General features: G+C 46.8%; 1 protein-coding gene across 2 annotated transcripts; it reads left to right on the top strand.

The window, feature by feature from the left end:
- Positions 1-10,991: 10,991 nt before the first annotated feature.
- NUF2 (NUF2 component of NDC80 kinetochore complex) lies at positions 10,992-26,126 on the top strand. 2 transcript variants are annotated; one of them, XM_069969048.1, is made up of 14 exons: positions 10,992-11,099; positions 13,660-13,843; positions 14,219-14,293; positions 17,797-17,873; positions 18,159-18,220; positions 18,310-18,407; positions 18,496-18,569; positions 19,098-19,194; positions 20,357-20,419; positions 20,698-20,835; positions 22,142-22,282; positions 22,393-22,568; positions 22,665-22,800; positions 25,874-26,126. In XM_069969048.1, exons 2-14 carry the CDS (start codon positions 13,718-13,720, stop codon positions 26,000-26,002), a joined length of 1,392 nt encoding a protein of 463 aa, XP_069825149.1. In that variant the 5' UTR covers positions 10,992-11,099; positions 13,660-13,717; the 3' UTR covers positions 26,003-26,126. The 2 variants fall into 2 exon arrangements, with proteins under 2 accessions (XP_069825149.1, XP_069825148.1); XM_069969047.1 differs by lacking the exon at positions 10,992-11,099 and adding an exon at positions 11,364-11,452.
- Positions 26,127-26,317: the final 191 nt, after the last annotated feature.

Here is a 26,317-nt window from a genome sequence, read left to right as displayed (position 1 = left end):
TGCCGCAGCTTTAAAGGCCTTTATACAATTTAGGCTAAAAGGTTCGGCTGACAGTATAAGGTGTATGGCGGCCTCCTGACTCTCCACCTACAGATGGTGACATTAGAGAAAAGGGTCAGGCGGGATGGACAGTGATCGACAGTTTATGGTCACCTTAAAGGGGGTTATCCAGAATTAGAAATAACAAAGCCACTTTTTGCAAAAACAGCACCACCCCTGTCCCCAGGTTGTGTGTGGTATTACAATTCAATTTATTCACTTCAATGGAACTGGGAGGCAGAACCCCACACCCAGACAGAGTGGTGTAGAAACTGAAAGAAAGGAGTCATGTTTTTCCTAGCCTAGACAACCCCTTTAAAAGTGGGAATCCGGACAATTGTAAAAATCCAGGATGGGCATGGGTTAAACGTAATAAAGAAGTTATACTTACCCATCCCCGTGCCCCTGCTCACTTTCTGTCTTCTGTTTCTCCTGGTTTCTTCTGTCTTCCCAATCCAGCAGGAACTCCCTGCTCAGCGAATCAGTGACTACAGAGATGTACCGCCACAGTTGGTTGGCAGCGCATGCATTTCAGAGGCGGGTGGTGATATTACAGGATCGGGCGTTACAGGAGACCGTCAGGTGGCATTGAGCGATGTCAATGAAGGAGCACAGGGACAGGTAAGTATAACTTCTTTCTTATGTTCCCACCTTGGATTGTTACATTTGGACAGAGCACCCCTTTAAGGCTATTGGTATAAATAATTTCCATCAGCTTTGCGCGATGTTTGGAAGGGATTTTGGCAATTCTTCTGCAATGCTGATTCTGCAATTCTTTAACCGTCAGAAAGATTTCATTTGTATTAAAACTAGTCACTAAAAATTCACATTGTTTTTCATCCACTCCTGAGCGTCCGTGGCCTCAAGCTTTAGCAAGTCAGTAAGTTAAAGGGAATGTGCCATCAGAAAATGACTTATTTTTTAAATAATTCTTTTTTTTTTTTTTTATATATATATTTAAAGAATTTTTGGTGACATTTTTTCTAATTTTCCATTTTTCTTTCAATATTAGAAAATAATCCTGATATCTTGCAGTTTTCATTCTCACCAATGAGGCTAAAACTGAGCTTAGACTTCCTGTTCTGTCTGTGATGATAAGGAGGAGACTTCTGTAAAGGGATCTGTAAAGCGTTGCAGCGTCATGTGACACCAGTAGATAGAGAAGACAATAGCAGCTCCCCATGGTATAAACTTTTAAAAGGTCAAAGAGTACGCTCAATGATGTTTTACGTTGTCTATTGTTGTCTATGTCCATGAGTCTTGCTGTAAAGCATGTCACTAAATGCTGTTAAGAACAGCCCAGGCAAGATGGCCGCCCCCATAACAATGTACAAAAAGTGAAATTAAAATAAAAATGAAAGTCAGAAAATAGAAACAGATTAGAATAAAAGAACAACGTTTAGTATCTGACTTACTAATCAGTAAAGGTAAATTTAGTTGACATATTCACTTTAAGGGAAAAAGGGCTTTAGCGTAAGTTTCAAAGAGATTCAACAAACCAGTGGCCGATGACTGCGGAAGTCTAGAAGGGAAGGGAACATGTCTAAATTTGACAAATAAATGGGCCAATACTTCTTGTGGATGACTGTGATGAATATGTAATAAAACTCTTTTGGCATCTGCTCACCCTGCAGGGGGCTATGACCCAACATGTGGCGGGAGTAGGGGCAAAAAATCTTTATTATCATCTGTCATTAGACCATCTGGTCCTGATGCTTTACTATCTAAGGTTCTGGTGTGTGACTACTAGCTCTTAGTTACAATTACCATACTGGAATATGAATTATCTGAAGGGTTCCCCCTAAACCCCCACTGGTGTAGACTTGGTTGCAGGAAGATCATGACACTTAGAAAAGTTGCAGGTGGGATGGCGGTATCACAGATGCAGTAGAAGCATAGTCAGGACCAAAGCTAAGGGTCATCACTGGAGATGATCACGACTCCCGCATGCTCGAGTCCGATCAATCCGCATTTGAATACTAGTGGATGATGAAGTTGGATGCAACCCTAAGGACTCCTGGAAAACATGGATACAGCCTATGGCCTATGGCTGTATCCATGTTTTCCAGGACTCCCTGGGTTGCATTCAACTTTGTCAGACTGCAGCTGTAGTTGGATCTCAACATGCCCAACTCTTTAGGTCACGAGGAAGATAAACCATCACAATAGGTTTTGGAGAGGACAGAGGTGTCTGGCAGCAGCTTATTCCCCTCTCAACCTTCAGAGTACATGCATGTAGTGCCAAGCTAAGGATTTGTATTATGGGGTTGGGGGAGACAACTGTTGACTGTAGTCAGAATGAATTATTGGATAGGTGATGACTACCTGATCAGTGGTGGTCTGACCACTGGGACCTCCAACAAACACAAAATGGAGGTACCTTAGTAGCATGCACTGTGAGGACAAAGGACCTCTGTGATCTGCAGACAGATGATAACTTTCAGTCTCAGGATAACCCCTTTAAGGATATCCATACTAATATCCAAAAGCTGAGAACACAGAGCGTCGGACTCGCCTGTCATTCTCTATGAGCGTTGGACTCATCTGAGGAGCGCGTTCGCCGGGCTTCGGGCGCTCATATCTCAGTCCCCCGACCACCTCCAGAAGCGGGACCCGGCGGGATCAGGTGAGTATAGGGTGCTCCAGTGGGGGGTCGGGAGCCTGTCACCCCCGCACGGGGGGTGACAGGTTACCTTTAAGTCCCCCACACTCGAGTCTGGTTGTTTTGCATTTTTTGATTACCGGTGGCTGAAGAATTTGGAGGTGGCCCTAGGGAGTATGGGAAAGCATAGATACAGCCATAGGCAATATCCATATTCCTTAGGACTCCCTTGGGCTGCATCCGACTTTTTCAGCCACTGGTAATCAAATGCCAAATGATCGGACTTGAATATGCAAAAGAGAAGCCCGTGGAGCGTTATCGAAGAGTCTTAAAACACAGGACCAGCCAGATATCTCTCCAGGAAGGACCCAAGGGAAGGCTCCTGTAGGAAAACCACCAAAACCCCCATATTAAGTGGCCCTATAAGTCAATGAAATGACAAGGGAAAAACCAAGGACAGTTATCCATCCACATACAGCTGTTTTGTGGTGTTGCCCCTCATCAGTGTGGAGCAGACTTGAGCATGCTTGAGTTGCACTCACTGAATTGACCAAAGACTGACCAATGTCTAATGTTTATGGGGGCCCCTGGATGTGCTCGACAAATAATGTCGTGTGACAAAACAGATGGGGCTTATTGGATTTCGACCACTAAATTCTTTCACTCTCTGGAAGAATAGTCTGGAAGTCAGACATCCACTTATCCATCCTCTCCCCACTAAGAAACCCTGGCCAATGAATATTCAGAAGGCAAAATGTTTAGTCAACAGGTACGGGTACGTGGCTAACTTTACGATGGTATGTATTAGTATCAGGAAGGATCCCGTATCCTGTGGCCCGGACATAAGATTTTGCATTACATTTCAGGAACACTTTCTCAGTCGTGAGGAATAATGTTTCTCTCTCTCCGAAGCTGAAAAACATGTAAAGAAGAAGGTAAAGTGGATGGTGCCGGATATAAATAGATATTGGACTATATTCTGCTACAGTCGATGATAAACCTCGGATTCTGGAGAAGATTTATATCGCTAAAGCACAAAAACAAAGGAGCTCCGCGCCGAGCCGGATTATAGCTCCAGTCTTCAGCCAAACAATAGGATATGAACATTTCCTGTGTTTGGAGAGAGCCGATGGCTTCAGCCGCTCCGATTATTGCTCTGAAATCCAATATTATAACTTACAATTGATTCGATGTCCAAGGATTTTGTTTTTCTTAAAAGTTTAAAAAACATAAATAAAAATATTGAAAAAAGTTGCTGGCAAAAGTATCGCCCCCTTCAGACGCGCAATAATGGTTATTAGTCTTAGGGCCCTACTACACGGGACGATTATCGCGCGAAGGATCGTTATTTCGTTTGAATTTGAACGATGATCGACAAACGATCGATCAAACGACAAACGAGAAATCCTTCATGTGCCGTTGAACGGTGACTTTGTGCAGACCCCAAAATCATTGTTAGTCGTTCGTTAATAGTTCAGAGTAATTCCACAATTGTTCGCTATAATTCCGCATTCGTTCACTAATCGTTCAGTGTAATTGTTGCTTCATTTGCTGGGATCAGATAGTAGTAATAATGGTAACTCACGACTATCGTGCTGTGTACCATGGCAGCTCTCGTTCACGATCGTTTATCGTTAGTAATTGCTTCATTTACATAACACACTAACAGGGGGGCGAACCCCTATAACCCCTAATGTTCCTCTCCATTATTCCTGGCACGATCTCCACCCTCAAAAAGGGTTTTCTACGACAATTCCCTACAGCCGCCCGATCTGTAATCCCTCGCTATTGGAAGTCCTCTGTATCTCCACCTTTAAGCGCATGGGTCTCAGAAGTTAAATACCTTATGTGTGTGGAGGAATTATTGGCTGGTGATCGTCTCACTCTTGAGAAATTCTATAGCACCTGGATCATGGATGGAATTTATGGATGGTCCCAATTTTTCATCATGGCTCACAGCTAACTTAAAGGAGAAGTCCGGCAATTTTTTTTTTTAAAGTATTGTATTGCTCCCCAACAGTTATACAAATCACCAATATACACTTATTACAGGAAAGGCTTATAAAGTGCTTTTTTCCCTGCACTTACTACTGCATCAAGGCTTCACTTCCTGGATAACATAGTGATGTCACTTCCTGGATAACATAGTGATGTCACTTCCTGGATAAACATGGTGATGTCACTTCCTGGACAAACATGGTGATGTCACTTCCTGGTTAAACATGGTGATGTCACTTCCTGGATAACATGATGATGTCACTTTCTGGATAACATGGTGATGTCACTTTCTGGATAACATTGTGATGTCACTTCCTGGATAACATGGTGATGTCATTATCTGGATAACATGGCGATGTCACTTCCTGGATAATAGTGATGTCACTTCCTGGATAACATGGGGATGTCACTTCCTGGATAACATGGTGATGTCACGATCTGACTCCCAGAGCTGTGCGGGCTGTGGCTGCTGAAGAGGATGATGGCAGGGGGACACTGAGGGACACAGGGCACTGGAGGGACACTGAGCATCCCCCTGCCATCATCCTCTCCCGCAGCCACAGCCCGCACAGCTCTGGGAGTCAGATCGTGACATCACCATGTTATCCAGGAAGTGACATCACCATGTTATCCAGGAAGTGACATCACCATGTTATCCAGGAAGTGACATCACCATGTTATCCAGGAAGTGACATCACCATGTTATCCAGGAAGTGAAGCCTTGATGCAGTAGTAAGTGCAGGGAAAAAAGTACTTCATAAGCATTTCCTGTAATAAGTGTATATTGGGGATTTGTATAACTTTGAGGGGCAATATAATACTTTAGGGTATGCGTTCACACCTACAAGATCTGCAGCAGATTTGATGGTGCAGATTTAATATTGTGTTCAGTTATTTAAATGAAATCAGCTGCAGATCCTGTAGGTGTGAACGCACCCTTAATAAACATTTTCTCCGGACTTCTCCTTTAACGACTTGGGCTGTTTCACTGTGAGACACACCTCCCATGTCCTATCCCCCTCCCCATTCTTTTTCCTTTTCTCTTTTCCCTCTTCTCCATCCTTTCTTCTTTTGCTTGTTATATTACAACTTCATTATGGTTACACGTTTAAGTCTGTCTATAAAATGACTTCTTGTTCCATGTTGGGCTGCGACCCATTGATGTACAACCTACTAGTCAATTCTGTTGTTATACCCGTAAAACTTTGAATACAAGATAATTGCTTTGTCTCATAGGACCCTTAGTGTTCTCGGAAGATTTTCGCCCAACCCTTGTAGAGTTGCTCCAGTTGGATAGAATGAAGTTGATGGACGGTAATTTTCCAGAACGTTTCCCTGGTTTTGTGACATTGGCCGTTGTTATCATCTGTTCCCCGGTTGCTTTGACCTTTGGAGCTTTATATAAATCTCTTGCTGATCATGCTCTGTCACCAGTGCAGGGGTCATTCCGCAGGGAGGGGGTGACTGAGCTCCTTTTGTCTTCTCTTTCCAGTGTAGTTTTGTACAGATCACTTTACAGCAGCCTCCTCCTTATCATCACCGACAGAACAGGAAGTCTCAGCTTAAAGGGGTACTCTAGCGGGGGGGCACTTTTTTGCTGGGACCGGGGAGAAGGTGGCTGAGGGAAAAGACCTCCACTCACCTCCTTGGTTCCATCGGCGGGTCACGCATCGCAGGCCTCTGTTTCCGCTCAGATCCCGCCTCTGTCACTGACTGGCTGAGCGGACCTGATACGTATCGTCTCAGGCCCGCGTCAGACACCAGGAAGCGGCCGGGAATCGGGGACCGGAGTGCCGCGATGCGTGACCCGCCGCTGGAACCGGGGAGGTGAGTGGACGTCTTTTCCCTCAGCCACATCCTCCCCGGTCCCAGCAAAAAAGTGCCCCTCCGCTGGAGTACCCCTTTAATATTAGTCCTAGTGGCCAGACTGACCACTGCAAGATTTCAGGATTCATTTATAATATAGATAGTAAAATACCAACAGAGTTCTAATGTGTCATGCAGTAACCTGTTGCATTATTTTGTTCAAATTTTTTGTATATTTCACCAAAAGGGGGAGTTCAGCAAAAAAAAAAAAAAATAATTCTTTTAAATCAACTGGTGCCAGAAAGTGGCAGAGATTTGTAATTTACTTCTATTAAAAAATCTCCAGCCTTCCAGTACTTATCAGCTGCTGCATGTCCTACAGGAAGTGGTGTATTCTTTCCAGTCTGATACAGTGCTCTCTGCTGCCACCTCTGTCCATGTCAGGAACTGTCCAGAGCAGCAAATCTCCATAGAAAACCATTTCTGCTCTGGACAGCTCCTGACATGGACAGAGGTGGCAGCAGAGAGCACTGTGTCAGACTCGAGAGAATAAACCACTTCCTGCAGGACATACAGCAGCTGATAAGTACTGGAAGACTGGAGATTTTTTAATAGAAGTAAATTACAAATCTCTGGCACTTTCTAGTACCAAATTTTGCTCTCATGTAATAAACTATTTAATGCAATTTCATAAGCAAAATATTTGCTTTGATGTAATAATAGAAAAGGAAACCACAGAAGTCACTGTGACCGACCGACCGGCGTCCAATAGCATGTGGGTAAATAAAGACGACTGAACACACAGAAGGTGAACTACCGCCAGAGAGACGTCAGGGCTAAATAAACAGGTGAAGTGACACAGGAGCCGCCGTATTCTGCACTAAATAAACACACGCGGCACGGGTTACACAGGAGGAGTTGTTAGGAATCACATAGGTTCACTATATATCATGTAAAGAAGACCAGGTGAGTTACTATGCTCTTCATGCATTTAAAGGGGTACTCCAGTGGAGAAAAAAAATATTTCAAATCAACTGGTTTCAGAAAGTTCTATAGTATTGTAATTTACTTCTATTTAAAAATCTCCAGTCTTCCAGTACTTATCAGCTGCTGCATGTCTTGCAGGAAGTGGTGTATTCTTTCCAGTCTGACACAGTGCTCTCTGCTGCCACCTCTGTCCATGTCAGGAAATTCCACATTTTCTGCAAACATCAACCGGATACAGAGACGCACCCCCAGTCTTGTAGAATAACAACAGGGTATATCAGGTGAATAAACACAGTCTGTCCATCTGTCCACAGTCTAACCATCTTAGAGAACTGAAAGAACATCTGGAGAGGTTTTCTATGGGTATTTCCTTTCAAATCAACTGGTTTCAGAAATGTATAAATTCTCCAATCTTCCAGTACTTATCAGCTGCTGTATGTCCTGCAGGAAGTGGTGTATTCTCACCAGTCTGACACAGTGCTCTCTGCTGCCACCTCTGTCCATGTCAGGAACTGTCCAGAGCAGGAGAGGATTTCTATGGGGATTTGCTGCTGCTCTGAACAGTTCCTGACATGGACAGAGGTGGCAGCAGAGAGCACACCACTTCCTGCAGGACATACATCAGCTGATAAGTACTGGAAGACTGGAGATTTTTAAATAGAAGTAAATTACAAAATCTGTATAACTTTTTGAAACAACACCAGTGCAAAGAAGCATTTTTTATCCCCTGTCACCATAAATCATTGGTGACAGGGGCAGGGCCGATTCAAGGGTTTCTGCCGCCTGAGGCAAACCTCAGGCGGCCGCCCCGAGTGATAGCCGGCATCCCCCCGGACCCCAATACTGACTGAAATATACGTAGTGTGAACGCAGCCTTATACAGCAAAACAGCCCAAACAATACGGGGAATATTCACAAACATAATAATAATAAAATTAAGAGGAAAAAAATAAAATAATTCTGCTAAAAGTATTCTGGTCGCTCAATAAATAAAAAGGTTGGAGATTGTGCCAAGATGAACGTTATTCCCTCCTCACAGGACCAGCATCATAGTGACCATTCCTATTCCGTTAGCGCCCCCCAGTGGGCACTCAGCAATGTTCGGCAGGTTTTGTTTTGCTTTTCTTTTTGGTGTTTTTCTCCTATTGCAAGTCATGTGATTCTTTGATCATGTGATTCAAGGAAGAAAAAAAAACAAAAAAAAAGCAACAAAAACTAACACACCCTTCAGCTGTGGGCCTGCTCAGTCCTGATCCATGAAATGCGAGTGCACCCATAAAGGTCCAACATATAACATGAGCGCTGTGTAGCCTGCTAAAGCGAGTCTACAATCAGGTACATTACATTGCCTGGTTGGTGCCGGTGTGGGAATCCCAGTGGCACAGCTTTTTTTTTTTTTTTTTTTTTTTCAAAACATCACCTGGTTTTCGCGTTCGGCGCCGTTCTTTTCCCAAGCAACGGCCGAGCTCTATGCACTGGAGATGGGTACAGCTGGGATATCATCACACTGGGGGGAAGAACCGGGCCGGTGCTAGGGAAAAGAATGGCGCTGAACAGGGGAACCAGGTGTCGTGTAAAAAGTGATGTACCCAATTGCACATTCGCGTTAAATAAGTTTTTAAAAATCAAGAATTTCCAGAGCAGGAGAGGTTTTCTATGGGGATTTGCTGCTGCTTTGAACAGTTCCGGGCACAAACAGAGGTGGCAGCAGAGAGCACTGTGTCAGACTGGAGAGAATACACCACTTCCTGCAGGACATACAGCAGCTGATAAGTCCTGGAATAATTGACTTCCCGTGTGATCGTCTGATCGTTGGGCAGCCCATAGGAGACAGAGGCGGTCTGCTGCTGACGTTCCTATTGCACGGAGCGACAGCAGCAGATCGTTAACTAGCTGACCGTTGTCTTCGATTAGGGTGCGTTTACACAGAGAGATTTATCTGACAGATTTTGGAAGCCAAAGCCAGGAATGGAATTGAAAAGAGGAGAGATCCCAGTCTTTTCTTTATGACCTGATCCCTGGCTGTTCCTGGCTTTGGCTTCCAAAATCTGTCAGATAAATCTGTCTGTGTAAACGCACCATTACACAAAACAATCATCGTCAGTAATGGTCGGTATCGGCCGATAATCACTTTGTGTAATATGGCCTTTAGTACAGCTAGCTGGCCCAGTGCACAAATGTCTACACCTATTCTGAAGCAGGTATAGATGTTTGCGGGATTACGCCTGTTTCCAGGCGTTAAAGGGGTTATCCAGGGCTACAAAAACATGGCCACTTTCCCCCTACTGTTGTCTCCAGTTCAGGTGCAGATTGCAATTAAGCTCCATTTACTTCAATGGAACTGAGTTTCAAAACCTGCACCCAATCTGGAGATAACAGTAGGGGGAAAGTGGCCATGTTTTTGTAGCGCTGGATAACCCCTTTAAGCTTCACAAATCACGCCACGCCTCCTGCCTGCCTTATCGAGCACCCCCACCCCCGCCCGTCCATCAGGCGAATGGATGACACGGCAGGTGTACGCACTCTCTTTTTCGTGGTGTACACCTGAGGCACATAGTGATCAATACCCTCCCCAACTCCCGGCCTCCTTAGCTGCAAAGAGGTCATGTGGGCGCCCGCAGGATGTGAGCTGCGCCATGGAGCTGGAAGGAAGACCGCGGGGACACCGATCATCAATGGTGAGTGTGCCGGAGAGAAGTGTAAAAAAAAAAAGGGGGATGCTTCTTTAAAGGGGTTGTACACCAAAATTTTTTTCTTTCAGCTGCTGCCATAAAGTGCCAGAGAATTGTAATTTACTTCTATTAAAAAATCTCAAGCCTTCCAGTACTTATCAGTTGCTGGATGCCCAACAGGAAGTTGTATTATTTCCAGTCTGGAGAGCAGGAGAGGTTTTCTATGGGGATTTTCTGCTGCTCTGGACAGTTCCTGACATGGACAGAGGAGGCAGCAGAGAGCAGTGTGTCAGACTGGAAAGAAAACACCACTTCCTGCAGGACACACAGCAGCTGATAAGTACTGGATGAGTTAAGATTTTTTAATAGAAGTGAATTACAAATCTCTGGCACTTTATGGCACCAGTTGATTTGAAAGAAAAAAAAAACTGGTGAACAACCCCTTTAAGTGTGTTTCTGTACCGCTGACTATTGGCTGCAAAGAAAAAAAAAAAAAATAAAAAGTCACTAAACAAAGTGTGTGTGCTGTGGCTGTCAGAGCATGCTGGGAGTTGTAGTTTTGCAATGACTGTGGAGGGGATCAGAGCACTCCGAGCTGCAGACCCCCCGCCTCCCTCACAGATCTCACCCCATGGCTCCCATTTCTACACCGCCATCTAGTGGCCGGCGTTCATACAACAGTTTCCCCGTCCCCTTCGTTCCCTCAAAAAAATCACTTCTTGTCCCTTACAATCGCAAAGCGTAGATGCAAACCATTTACTTTTAAGAAAATCTGACCATCTAGCGCATTCAACCAAGTGACGACAGAGTGGTAGGCGGCCATCTTTGTTGTGGGATTGCCATACCTCCGCCGTTGGTTACGTCATAGAGGGAGGACGTGAAGCGTGCGTTCCAGACGCCGGCTGATGACGTCGCCTTGGGAAGTGGGCGGGCTTAATTTGAAAAAGTGCCCGGTGAATAAACGGCTGTGGATAAACGGATGACGGCGGTGTGAGGTGAGTGCCCGGGCCGGTACCGCAGCCATATGTATTGCGTCTTATAATATCATAAGCTGTACCTCGCGCGGCTGCGTTACCTGCATAGTCCATATACACATCATACTGTAGTGTCATCTCTGAGGCGCGGCTCCTAGGGCTGTGTTCAGACATGGCAGAATGTGATGCCCTTTTGTAGTGCAGATTCCACCACATTGTATGATGGGGCAGATAGGACGTGTTCACACAGTAAATGTCTGGGCAGGTTTAGCTCTACTTGTGTCCTGTTGTTACACGTCTATGGCGCAGATTCCTGCTTATTGTATCAGAACTGTAATTGGTTATCAGGACAGCGCCTCCCTGGTCCCCAGGATGTATGTGGTATTACAATTCAGCGTGTGTGGGGGGGACGCTGGAGGACCGGTCGTGTGTGTAGGGGGGGGGGGGACACGGGAGGACTGGTCGTGTGTGTAGGGGGGGGGGACACGGGAGGACTGGTCGTGTGTGTAGGGGGGGGGGGCGCTGGAGGACCGGTCGTGTGGGGGGGGGGGGCGCTGGAGGACCGTGTGTGTGTGGGGGGGGGGCGCTGGAGGACCGGTCGTGTGTGTGTGTGGGGGGGGGGGGCGCTGGAGGACCGGTCGTGTGTGTGTGTGGGGGGGGGGCGCTGGAGGACTGGTCGTGTGTGTAGGGGGGGGGGACACGGGAGGACTGGTCGTGTGTGTAGGGGGGGGGGACACGGGAGGACTGGTCGTGTGTGTAGGGGGGGGGGGACACGGGAGGACCGGTCGTGTGTGTAGGGGGGGGGGGACACGGGAGGACTGGTCGTGTGTGTAGGGGGGGGGGGGGGGGAAACGGGAGGACCGGTCGTGTGTGTAAGGGGGGGGGACACGGGAGGACTGGTCGTGTGTGTAGGGGGGGGACACGGGAGGACTGGTCGTGTGTGTAGGGGGGGGGGGGGAAACGGGAGGACCGGTCGTGTGTGTAGGGGGGGGGGGACACGGGAGGACTGGTCGTGTGTGTAGGGGGGGGACACGGGAGGACTGGTCGTGTGTGTAGGGGGGGGGGGAAACGGGAGGACTGGTCGTGTGTGTAGGGGGGGGGCGCTGGAGGACTGGTCGTGTGTGTGTGTAGGGGAGGGGGACACGGGAGGACTGGTCGTGTGTGTAGGGGGGGGGGGGAAAACGGGAGGACCGGTCGTGTGTGTGTGTGTAGGGGAGGGGGACACGGGAGGACTGGTCGTGTGTGTAGGGGGGGGGGACACGGGAGGACTGGTCGTGTGTGTAGGGGGGGGGGGGGCGCTGGAGGACCGGTCGGGTGTGTGGGGGGGGTGACGCTGGAGGACTGGCTGTGTGTGGGGGGTGACGCTAAAGGACCGGTCGTGTGTGTGGGGGTGACGCTAAAGGACCGGTCGTGTGTGTGTGTGTGTGTGGGGGGGGGGGGGGGGGGAGACAGCCCCGCCCACAACACCACAGTTGGTCCCACCCCCTCGCCGGCCATTGGAACAGGCTGGCCGAAAGGTCAACGGTGCCATTGTGGGCGGGGCTAAGTAGCGCTAATGTTGCGAGGCCACGCCCACTTAATACAATCTGCAGTTGATAAAAGGACACTTTTTACTTGAACAAGCACCATGACGTAGCACAAAGGGGGGGGGGGGGGGACAGTGTCACTTTAAGTAGAAAAAAAAAAACCAATGGGGGGGATATACGAAAAACAAGTACGCCGGTTTTATGTTAGGCCCCGCCCCTTTCCCTCCGGCAGGATTCACTAAGAGGCGCACGCGTATGAAATCTACAACTGCTGTGAGCATCATGATAAATGAGGCGTGGGAAGGGCCACACCTCCTCCCCATCTCACCACGCCCCCCCAAGCTCCCTCAGTCTGCCCATCGCGTATAGGAGGCATACGCCTGGGAGAAGGGGTGAATCTGCACCTTCTCCCTGGCGTAGGCCTCGGATGGACGCTTGATAAATGTCCCCAATGTGTCTTTTATTCACATCCTACTTCCGCAATGTTTCGGCTGACGCTTGGCCTTTTTCCAGCGTGTCGCCATAGTGCACATCATCACTCCTATATGTGTCACACAGCAATCAGTACAATCATCACATCAATCAATTTATGCAAAATATTAATCATGATGCTAGACCGTCATCATACGGTGGCAAACTGGATGTTCAAATCATCTGCGATAAAAACAACTCCGGCCATGTAGAAACGTACTTACATACCAAGTGAGGGCGCCGGCGGATCGCTGAGGATGTACAGTGGTCTCGATCAGTAGTGGCAACCCGCAGCCCCTTGATACAGGGATGTCAAACTTTGGCCCTCCAGCTGTTGCACAACTACAATTCCCATCATGCCTGGACAGCCAAAGCTTTAGCCAAATAGTGACCGACTTTAGCTTTGGCTGTCCAGGCATGATGGGAATTGTAGTTGTGCAACAGCTGGGGGGCCTAAGTTTGACATCCCTGTATCTAGTGGGCTGGGGGAGCTGGTCATATGAGTACAGCTGTTCCTCTATTATTCTTTATCCAGCAGGTAGATGATGTATAAGTCATAACTCTTCCCTCTTCTTCCTCCTCAGTTTTGCGCTCTGCGATTTCCTCCTCTTCTTCGTCCTCCTCGGATCACACTCGGCTGTAATGATGGATAAGTTGACGTTTCCTCAGTTTCCTGTTGTAGAGTTGGTGAACTTTTTCCGCCTGAAGGTTCTGACCGGCGCCGAAGCGAAAAATTTCACCAAGAACGACATCTATCCCAACCCCAAGGTACAGCGGTGATTGCCTCATCCATGGTAGTTATTCCCCCTCCGGGGTATAACCCTGTGTGCCTCCACATAAGGCTGCGTCCACACTACATAACATATAGCTCGGGGGGAAGGCCCCAAGTTATTACCGTGTGTAGGTGTACATTTAGTTACCTTCCAAAAGGGAACCCCGGAGAAGCTCTGGTGATGTCACTATCCATATAAGGACAGTTTATGTACATATATGGGAAGAGACATCAGCATATGTAGCTGTAATCACACCAGAGGGAAGTACAAGGGGGGAGGTTGTAACATGGATACTCTTCCCCATCAGCGCTATATGATGAGGAGGATGGAGGTGAGGTCGCCAACTTTAATGTTATGTCTCCATTTACAGCCCGAATGGCTCCTGAAGCTCTTTATAAGAGTTCTACAGAAAGTGTTCGACATCTGGGTGGAGCAGTTCTATATGGTACGTATATATGGGCATATACAGTAAGCCTGTTTCCATATCAGTAGGTCATATATTGGATGTATCTATGAATTATTCTCATCTGGTCACATCATATATCGGAGGTGCTGACTTCACCGCTTAGTGTCTCTGTCATTATAACTTTCAAAATCTAAATCAACTGTAGATATATAAATGTATAATACAATAGATGTATAAAGCAAGTTTGCAATATACAGTCATTATTTTTCTTTGTTATTATGCTGTAAAACAAAGTTGAACTTACCAGAAATCCAGGCCCAGTCTCCTGAAGGCAGCTATATAACAGCTATACTCACTGTATCCAGGTCCAGTCTCCTGAAGGCAGCTATATAACAGCTATACTTACTGTATCCAGGTCCAGTCTCATGAAGGCTGCTATATAACAGCTATACTTACTATATCCAGGTCCAATCTCCTGAAGCCAGCTATATAACATCCATACTCACTGTATCCAGGTCCAGTCTCCTGAAAGCAGCTATATAACAGCTATACTTACTGTATCCAGGTCCAGTCTCCTGATGGCAGCTATATAACAGCTATACTTACTGTATCCAGGTCCAGTCTCCTGAAGGCTGCTATATAACAGCTATACTTACTGTATCCTGGTCCAGTCTCCTGAAGGCTGCTATATAACAGCTATACTTACTGTATCCAGGTCCAGTCTCCTGAAGGCAGCTATATAACAGCTATACTTACTGTATCCAGGTCCAGTCTCCTGAAGGCAGCTATATAACAGCTATACTTACTGTATCCAGGTCCAGTCTCCTGAAGCCAGCTATATAACATCCATACTCACTGTATCCAGGTCCAGTCTCCTGAAAGCAGCTATATAACAGCTATACTTACTGTATCCAGGTCCAGTCTCCTGATGGCAGCTATATAACAGCTATACTTACTGTATCCAGGTCCAGTCTCCTGAAGGCTGCTATATAACAGCTATACTTACTGTATCCAGGTCCAGTCTCCTGAAGGCAGATCTTCTGACTTTTGTGGTTGAAAAAAAACAGACGTAACTCAGGAATTCTGCCATCAGTCACATGACCGCCTTCTCTCTGTGAGCGCTCAGATAACCTGGGATACACAGGACTTCCTGTTTTCTGACTGTTTTTTTTTTCTTGAGAAAACTGGGTTTAGCCAGTGCTCACCTATCCTCCCATAGACTATGTGGTCCAAACAATGCATACTTCAGTTCAATGTTGCAGAACTTCAGGAGAGAAGGATTTAGGGGCAGTAATTTCTGACACCTCACAATAAGTCACCGGTGCAACCAGGACCTAGGGAGCAAATTGTATGCTGGGCTGTGTATATAAAAGGTGGTAAATCTGCATAGTCTGTAAGAAAGAAGGGAAAGAAGGACATGATGGAAACCTTTTATATGTTACAGGAGGAAGAAGGGAAAGGGGGACATGATGGAAACCTTTATATGTTACAGGAGGAAGAAGGGAAAGGGAGGACATGATGGAAACCTTTATATATGTTACAGGAGGAAGAAGAGAAAGAGGGACATGATGGAAACCTTTATATATGTTACAGGAGGAAGAAGGGAAAGGGGGGACATGATGGAAACCTTTTATATATGTTACAGGAGGAAGAAGGGAAAGGGGGACATGATGGAAACCTTTATATGTTACAGGAGGAAGAAGGGAAAGGGAGGACATGATGGAAACCTTTATATATGTTACAGGAGGAAGAAGAGAAAGAGGGACATGATGGAAACCTTTATATATGTTACAGGAGGAAGAAGGGAAAGGGGGGACATGATGGAAACCTTTATATATGTTACAGGAGGAAGAAGGGAAAGGGAGGACATGATGGAAACCTTTATATATGTTACAGGAGGAAGAAGGGAAAGGGAGGACATGATGGAAACCTTTATATATGTTACAGGAGGAAGAAGGGAAAGGGGGACATGATGGAAACCTTTATATATGTTACTGGACTAAATAAGATTCAGAAAGGAAGTTTTTTTAACCCCTTCCCCCTGTACCAGATTTTGGCAAATTTGTAACTCCTCACATTCAGTCATAACTCATATATTTTTCCATATAATGAGCCATATGAAGGCTTATTTTTTTGCAGGACAAATAGCTTGTGGATCCACTGATCAGTCACATATCACATATCCTTGGGTAGGGGATACAAATGGCGTCTTTGATTCAGGGCTATTTAGTCGGAGCTAGTTTTGGCTGGAGTCGGGGAAGATCTGTGCTTTTTTCTTCCTGGTTGCTGGATGACTGTATATGAGCAGCAGTGTAATGTAGAGGAGGAGGAGGAGAAGACATAAGTAGTGAAGCAGTAACCTTTGTCCTCAGTGTGATGTTTTCTCTCTGGGAGAAAAGTGTGTTTTTATTCAGTGTTCTATGACTGCAGCTGTGTGTGTGTGTGTGTGTGTATCTGTGTGTGTGTGTGTGTGTGTATATGTGTGTGTGTGTGCGCGCTATGGCTGCAGCAGGCTGTGTGTGTATGTTTATGTGTGTGTGCTAGGGCTGCAGCAGGCTGTGTGTGTGTGTGTATATGTGCTATGACTGCAGCAGGCTGTGTATGCGCTTTGGCGTGACCCCTCTCTATATCACTATGTGTGACCCCTCTCTATATCACTATGTGTGACCCCTCTATATCACTATGTGTGACCCCTCTATATCACTATGTGTGACCCCTCTATATCACTATGTGTGACCCCTCTATATCACTATGTGTGACCCCTCTATATCACTATGTGTGACCCCTCTATATCACTATGTGTGACCCCTCTCTATATCACTATGTCTGACCCCTCTATATCACTATGTCTGACCTCTATATTACAGATATCTGGCATTGTTAGCAGTGTTTCTTAGTGTATGCTGAATATTAGTTAGAAACATAGAAGACTGTCAGCAGGAAAAGCCACCTGCTCCATCTAGTCTAGTTGTAAATAGTTCAGGACATGGAGGCTGGAGACTGGCTGAATCCACTGCACACACAGGAGAAGATTCCTTATTCCCTCAGAAGTCGCCCCAGGATCATGTAGGACATTAGGGAGAAGCTGCTGAGCCAGTGTGATAAGTAACTCCCCTGGTATATGACCGGCCATTTATGAAGGAGCTGGGGTTGGAGTCGGTCCTGATAAAATTCAGGAGTCGGGGTCTGAGTTGGAGTTGGAGCTGCGGCTTACCGACTCCACAGTCCTGGTTTGATTAACAGTTTTGGGGACTGACACAATATAGACTACTAGATGGGCAGTAAGATGCTCTCCACCAGCCGCATGGCTTTAGGCTCTGTTCACACTTTGTTGTCGGATTATCATAAACCCAGTAGATCTCCTTACAGTCAGCAGGGTCTGTCAGCCTCTATTCAATTTATCACAGAACCAACCTCATGGCTCATGCTGTACACAGAAGCAATGATGCCGTGTGCACAGAGCCGTAGCTGTAGGATTAGAGTCTGACCTCGTTGTTGTTGTTAATCACCAATCTAACAACATGAAACTCTTCCGTTTCCAGTTACCGTTGGATATAGACGTCCAGCACCCGCACCTGATTGAAGGCTTCGCTCCCGTGACTTACACTGTGAAAGTCATGTACGTATGACTTCTTATTCAACCTTAGGGTAAACATAAAAAGGTTCATTGAGGACGGTATGCGGCCGGGGGGACGGGGTCATGGGGTCCCAAGGCTCATTGATGTGTATGGGTGAAGGTTAGCCCAGCTTGTCCTTTCCCACAGAAGAGCTGCTGTAAAGCAAACTGCTGAAAAACCTCCAGCTGTCCGATAGCTCTTGGTGTATGATAATCTTACATGGGTCATCATAACTCATATCACATCTGGTGCTCATTGTGACATCTTTTATTGTGTCTCTAATAAAGGACCGGTTTCCTACCCATGTGCCTCATCTATGACTTTCACCCGTCCGATGTCCTCAATCCAAGTAAGTGTCATGAGCGCCAGCACTTGGGTTCCATTCCCAGCGGCCTATAGAGTCGGTACTGACCTGCGCACCTTGTTCTTTGTGTGTAGAAGGGAAGAGGACCCTCTACCTGCTGAGTGGAATTGTCAACTTCCTTCACTTCAGGGACACCCGGAAAATAATGTACACAGGAGTCTGCCAAAACTATGTGAGTAAGAACTACGAGAGGTTCACATTTCTGCCGCCGTCATCTGGTATCCTGTATCCGTCACTGATCATGTCGCTGTTGTTTGTAGAGAATGGCTTTGGACAATATAAACCAGCAGCAGAGGACAATTCAGGAGCTGGAGGCGAAAATTGAAAAACTCACGTAAGTCTTCGCTGAGAGGAAATTTCTGACGGGAGGGAGACCTGCTGCTGCTTTCTCAGTCTTAAAGGGGAGATTTAAAAAAAAACAAAACATTTTTTTATGTCTTCCAGTACTTATCAGCTGCTGTATGTATTGCAGGAAGTGGTGTATTCTCTCTAGTCTGACACAGTGCTCTCTGCTGCCACCTCTGTCTATGTCAGGAACTGTCCAGAGCAGGAGAGGTTTTCTATGGGGATTTGCTACTGCTGCTCTGGACAGTTCCTGACAGACTGGAAAGAATACACCACTTCCTGCAGGACATACCGCGGCTGATAAGTACTGGAAGGCTTGAGTTCATAATGTCACTGCATAAACAGTGTCACTTGGCCTAGTTGTCTCCGGGATGGAGGGACAGGCACAGCAGAGTCTAGAGGTCTTTGTACTGTCAGTATCGTAGAGCGTTCCTGTTGATCAGGTTCCTGTCCGTTTTTAGTTTCTCCCCTTTACATATGTTAAGAAAAAAAAATCTTTGCTATATTTTTTCCTTAGGACGGTCCCACCTGAACAACAAGCAGAATTCAAAGCTCTCTCCAAGGACATCAGTGATCTGCAGCAGTCCATAAACCAGGAGTATCGGACTAAAGATGTGAGTGACAGCACAGGCTTTAGTCAATTACATCCATCTCGGTGGTACTGTATTAGCAAAAGTGCACTGGTTACTAAGGGCTCTATTACATAGAACGATAATCGTCCGAACCGGCCCTATCTGGTCGATTATACACACAACGATCAGCCGATGACAACAATCATCAGCTGATCGTTGATTTAGGTTTGGACCTATAATTGTCGAGCGCCGACCGCGCATCGCTATTACACGTAGCGATGCGCGGTCAGCGCCTGACAATTATAGGCGGCTGACGATTTGCAAAGTGTATACGTTACCCATCCATAGTCGAGGGCTCCTCTTGCGGTCTGCTTCTTCCCGGGTCCCGCGTGCTGCAGCTTCAGAGCAGTCTGTCTGAGCTGACAGGCCGCTCTGCCAATCACTGGCCGGGACTGCCGCAGCCAGTGATTGGCTGAGCAGCCTGTCAGCTAAGACATGTGGCTCTGAAGATGCAGTGCGCGGGACCTGGGGGAAAGCGGACCGCAAGGGGAGCCCTCGACTATGGATGGGTAACTTATGCAGTTTTAGCATGGGCTGCAAGGACATTGGTAACGATGTCCATGCAGCCCTTGTTAAACTATTATTGGGCCATGTAATAGGTCCGGTAATCGAGCGCCGATCTAGCAGATCAGGCCGTGTAATAGTACCCTAAGAGTCACGGAAATCAACCCTCAGGCTATGATCACACAACATACTTTTAATGAAAAGCACGGCCATTCTTTTCATAGTGAAAGAGGTTGCATTGCGGTCAGCGCAAAAGAACGGCCGTAGCTCACACGATGTATTGAACAACGCCCAATGACAATTGTTTACTACCGTTGTGCATTGATTTCAATGCAACAACGGACGTTGTTTGACACAGACTACAATGGCTGTTGTCAGTACTGTGTGTGTCAACAAGACCTTAAAGTGGTTCTCCAGCTTTATAAGGTTAATGGCCTGTCCTTCAGTATTAAATATGAGGGAGTCCAACCCCCCCAGCACCCCCTACCTATCAGCCGTGTGATCAGCCGTGGGAGCTCTGAGTGTCAGACCTCTACTGATCTTATAATGGTGGTCTGGGCTGAGGATAAAATAACTTGGTTCCTGGCTGTTTAACCTTAGAACCTCGTAGTAATCTATTCCTATATCTCGCTTTCTATAGCTCGGTCTTCAGGACAAGATCGCTCACCAGAAAGCCGACTTTGCTGAAAAAATGAAAAAACTGGTAAGTCCGGATGTGAGGCAGCTTGTAGGATAAGAGTCTGGGGGCCGGACCCATTGATGGGGGGGAGGGGTATGTACCCTCTCTTACTAGTTTTTACATGCATGGCATTGTGCATTGGGGACCCTATGACTTTATAGTTTTAGAACCGCTCATAAAGTCGGTGTCAGTTGTCAGAGCCTTGGGAAGGGGGGGGGGAGCTGGCGGGGACTGTATGTAATCTATAAGCTGTAGGTGTTTTTGGTTTTTTTGGGGGGTTCACATTCCTTCATGTGTCACAGAATCAGCACAAGCTTAACATCGCCACCATGAAGGAAGAACAGGAGCGCATGAAATCCCAGATAGTAGAGTCTCCAGAACAGCGCAAGAACAAAACGGAGAGGATGAAAGAAAATGTCCATAGACTAAAGCAAGCACGGGTAAGATGGCATCTTATCTATAAAGGGCTCACTGCCTAAACCTGGAGGTGGGGGGGTCAGAGGTGTCCCAAGTGGGGTCCTGCTTCTATAATGGCCATATTCCCTTCTAAAGAATGAATGTTCCTATAGTTCTCATTTACCGAGAGTGTTATTTCTAACTGCCTGCAAAATGGCAAATGTGGCGATCGCAGAGCACAGAGGCCGGCGCGGCGATCGCAGAGCACAGAGGCCGGCGCGGCGATCGCAGAGCACAGAGGCCGGCGCGGCGATCGCAGAGCACAGAGGCCGGCGCGGCGATCGCAGAGCACAGAGGCCGGCGCGGCGATCGCAGAGCACAGAGGCCGGCGCGGCGATCGCAGAGCACAGAGGCCGGCGCGGCGATCGCAGAGCACAGAGGCCGGCGCGGCGATCGCAGAGCACAGAGGCCGGCGCGGCGATCGCAGAGCACAGAGGCCGGCGCGGCGATCGCAGAGCACAGAGGCCGGCGCGGCGATCGCAGAGCACAGAGGCCGGCGCGGCGATCGCAGAGCACAGAGGCCGGCGCGGCGATCGCAGAGCACAGAGGCCGGCGCGGCGATCGCAGAGCACAGAGGCCGGCGCGGCCATCGCAGAGCACAGAGGCCGGCGCGGCCATCGCAGAGCACAGAGGCCGGCGCGGCCATCGCAGAGCACAGAGGCCGGCGCGGCCATCGCAGAGCACAGAGGCCGGCGCGGCCATCGCAGAGCACAGAGGCCGGCGCGGCCATCGTCTGTGATCCTCCTGCGGTGGCTGGGGTTTGCCGTTCAGTAGCCACATCTCAGATGCTGCCGTTGTGATATCCAAGCTGTTTGAAGAAAAGGCCTCACTCTGTCACCCTTGTGATGCTATTATTCTCATGGCAACAAGTCTAATGGGGGCCCTAATAGAACGCTATCAGTTATACACTGCAACACCTGATAATAAGTATTATTGTGTATTTTGTGCATTATGACATGGTGCTAAGTCAGCAGAAAAAATCTGCTGTATGTGCTGCAGGAAGTGGTGTATTCTCTCCAGTCTGACACAGTGCTCTCTGCTGCCACCTCTGTCCATGTCAGGAACCGTCCAGAGCAGGAGAGGTTTTCTATGGGGATTTGCTACTGCTCTGGACAGTTCCTGACATGGACAGAGGTGGCAGCAGAGAGCACTGTGTCAGAATAGAACGAATCAAGGGGTAACTTTTGGTCTTGGGATATTCCCATTATGGGGTAAATAGCTGTTAGCCTTATACAGTCACCTCCAGTAGACTGTTCTGTGAAGTTTGTGTCTACGATTTTGTTTTGACAGAAAGAAACAAGTGAGAAGTGCGACCATTACCGGGAGCGGGTGACAGTGGCCTCCCTGTGGCAGTCGGAAGTGCAGGCGTATAATAACAAGCTGCACAGTATAGAGACCCACCTGGACATGTACAGGAAGGTCCTGGAAGAGGTATGTGTGCCAGATGAGTTCTCTCCTACATCCGGGGACTTCGCTCACGTTTACCATCTGTCACCGTCAGACATTGTATGACTTTTTTTTCTTTTCTTTTTTTCTCTTAGACCAGACAGAAGGAGGAACAAATCATAAATAAAAACCTGGAGCTGAAATCTATAGGGAATGAGGAGACCCAACTAAAGAGAACCAATCTGATTAAGAAAGAGAAGCTGGCAAAAATGGATATTAAGAACCAGAAGAAACTGGAGGACTTTGAGCATCGGAAGAACGAGATCTTGGAGTGAGTTTCATCTCTTGTCTCTGTCTAGTTCTGCATAGTCCTGTGATCTGCGTTGTGTTCGGATAATAACACTGCCCCTATCTCCTTCTCACACAGGATCTGTAGTCACATTCAGGAGAAGAGACAAGCGGTACACGGACGAGTGTCCCACGTCCTCCAAGAAATCCAACAAACAAACAGCAAGAAAGAGCAGCTCCTCGACACGGCCGAAGAGGGGAGGAAAAGATATCAGGTGAGACCATTCACAGTCCCTCTACTGCTTATTCAAGGTTTCCTGATTATTCATGATATGACACCTAAAGGGTTAAAGGGGTTATGCAGCACTACAAAAACATGGTCACTTTCTTTCAGAGACAACACAACACTTGTATCCAGTTCAGGTGCAGTTTGCAATTAAGCTCCATTCACTTCAATGGAACTAAGCAGCAAAACCCCGCCCAAGCTGGAGACAAGAGTGGTGCTGTTTCTGGAAGAAAGTGGCCATGTTTTTGTTGTGCTGGACAACTGGCTGATCATTGGGGGTTCTGACTGCTGGGACCCCCCAAAAGATCACAAGAACCTCATCCTCGGGGTGAATAGGATGGCATGGTGCACGGTTGGCCCTGGTTCTGTTCATTTGCTACAGGACTGCTTAACCAAGCTGAGCACTTGGTTGTCTCATAGAGAGTGAGCATGAGCGCTGTCATTTTAGGGTCTAGGGGCCTCCATGCAGTAGTTGGACCCCCACTGGTCAGCTAGTTATCTCTTATTTTGTGGTTAGGTCTTGTGAAGATCCACCCTTAGATCTTTGCTATCCTTAATTACTTTCACAGCCTTAGGGCCCTATTCCACGGGACGATTATCGTTCGCATAATCGTTAACGATAAACGATCCAAACGACCGCTATTGCGAAAGACCTGAAATCGTTCACCCATTTCCATCAGTACTTATGTTCGTTCTTACGGTCGTCTTGTCGTAGCTATTGCGTTCGTCACTACTGCGAACGACCGAACGAGGTCTTATTCAATGCAAACGATTTGCGAACAACGATAAAAATAGGTTAAACTATTAACGATTACTGAGCCAGCACAGCCAAAATAATGTGTCAAAAATATTTTTTTATTAGAGCACAAACAAAAGACATAAAAAACATTTAAAAACATGCAAACATAGTGCTGGCCACAATAAGCTGCACTAAAACGTCTGTCCACAGGATGGCAGTAGTATACTGCCTATATCCCACAATAAGGAAAAACTGTGTAAAAAATCCTGCATATGGAGGTGAAGTGCAGGTAATACAAGGTAGGGTATCAAGAATGCAAAATATCCTGCCACTTCCCTCTACATGCAGAAAAAATGCCCACGTGCAAACAATTCAAAATGCCTATAAGGCTGTCCTATACAACCTGCACCGTGGCCAATATGAAGGGGACAGTTGGAGAAGAACTGCCCAACGCGTTGCGTCGCACTATGCGACTTCGTCAGGGACAAGAATATTGTGCTCTATGCAGTCTTTTATACATAAAACATTACTTGCAATATGTGCCACCTGATGCCGTCGTCCCGCCGCTCGGTGTGGACCGGAAGTGCCCTCTGAACTATGATGACGTATGGCGCATGCGCAATACAGCATAGCTCCGGAATAAAATAAACTCAAGAATATTTAGTCACCATGCAGATAACACAACCATAAATGGTATTAGCCGAGTTTCTGTACCCTGTAAATTCAAATATTAAAAGTAATGTGTTATCATGTCACGCGCACAAATAAGACCAGTTACTGAGTAAAAGTTGATATTCTACCCCACGGCACTCATGTATAAAGTCTCAGCGGCCACATTAGTACAGTTGAAAGGCCGCTGAGACTTTATATATGAGTGCCGTGGGGTAAAATATAAACTATAGATGATTCTTAATAATCCTATTGGCCACTACATGGCTATTAGTTTTGCGTTGCGCAAGCGTTATAATGTATTTACAGCCTTAGTTGCTATACAACAATATGGCTGCTATATCTTTATCTGCACATGCGCTGCCATTTAGTTAGACTTATGATATAAATCCCACTGGTGCGCTGAGTCACGGACGCTATATATGGTGATCGTGGCTTTTACTCAGTAACTGGTCTTATTTGTGCGGGGGACATAACACATTAGTTTTAATATTTGAATTTACAGGGTACAGAAACTCGGCTAATACCATTTATGCTTGTGTTATCTGCATGGTGACTAAATATTCTTGAGTTTATTTTATCTCGGAGCTATGCTGTATTGCGCATGCGCCATACGTCATCATAGTTCAGAGGGCACTTCCGGTCCGCGCGGAGCGGTGGGATGGCGGCATCAGGTGGCACATATTGCAAGTCATGTTATATGTATAAAAGACTGCATAGAGCACAATATTCTTGTCCCTGACGAATGTTTTTATGTCTTTTGTTTGTGCTCTAATAAAATTATATTTTTGATACATTATTTAGGGTGTGCTGGCTCAGTACTTTTCTTTCTCTTTGGTTGTTACATTGCTTAGTATCATAGTACTGTAGCACCCTGCTAGTCTTTATTTTGTGGTGCCCTCCCTTCAATTTCATTACAGCACTGTTACAGGGATAGGCAGATTATCGCTCCTTGTAATAAAGGCAACGATCAGCCAAAGAAACGATGATCGTGTAGCGGTAGACGGACAATGTCTGGTGACAGTGTATGAATAATAAAGATTATACTTACCTATTCTCCCCCTGTGTCCTGCAGCCTTTGCCCGTGTTGACTGTTGATGCTTCTATCCCCATCTCTTGAGTGACAGGCTGCTCAGCCAGTCACTGGCCAAGACACAAGCGGCCTGTCACTGAAGACACTGGACCAGAAGCGTAAGCGGGAACACGGGCAAAGGCTGCGAGGGAAAATAGGTAAGTATCATCTTTATTATTTCTCACGGGCTGTACTGTAATCGAGCTGTGTAATAGGATCAGTAATCAAGCAGCGATCAATCAGATCAGCACTCGCTCACTGTCAGGGGTCGAATTATGTAGTACGGCTCTTAAAGGGGTAGTTCCCCCCCCCCTTTTTTTTTTTTCTTTCAAATCAACTGGTTCCAGAGATTCATAATTTACTTCTATTACCAGAAGTCTACCAGTACTTATCAGCTGCTGTATGTCTTGCAAGAAGTGGTGTACAGCACTTCCTGCAGGACATACAGCAGTTGATAAGTACTTGAAGACTGGAGAATTTTTATTAGAAGTAAATTACAAATCAATATAACTTGGCACCAGTTGATTTGAAATTTGGATGAACAACCCCTTTAAATAAATCCTCCCAATTCTCTCTCCTCAGCATGTGACCACAGGCTTCAGAAACGCTCTAGAGAAATACCATGACAGCATGCAGAAAGCCACGGATCGCAGCGCCGAGCGGAGAAGAGAGAAAGTAGCCGAGCTCCATCGGTGGCTGAGCCGGCGGTAGAAGTTTCCAGTCTGTATTGTCTCTGTGTTTTTTATCTTTGTTTTTTTAAGCGCTCACTGTATATGTTTTAAATTAGAAATGCAAACGTATTGCACATTAAATAATATTATTTCTGCTGCCCGAGGCCACTGCGAACTGTGATTTATAGAGCGCATCCTCTAACGCTGGGAACCGGGGGTAAAGCTAGTGCTCCCCAACCTGTGGCTCTACAGCTGTTTCACAACTACAACTCCCAGCATGCCCTGACAGCTTTTTCAACAACTGGAGAACCACAGGTTGCAAGTCACTGGGTGATGGACCAAGTGCCTGCCTATA

Source organism: Dendropsophus ebraccatus, chromosome 4 (assembly GCF_027789765.1).
Source record: "Dendropsophus ebraccatus isolate aDenEbr1 chromosome 4, aDenEbr1.pat, whole genome shotgun sequence".
NCBI lineage: Eukaryota > Metazoa > Chordata > Amphibia > Anura > Hylidae > Dendropsophus > Dendropsophus ebraccatus.
Note: the sequence above shows the minus strand (reverse complement) of the source record. Positions and strands in the feature narration are given on the sequence as shown.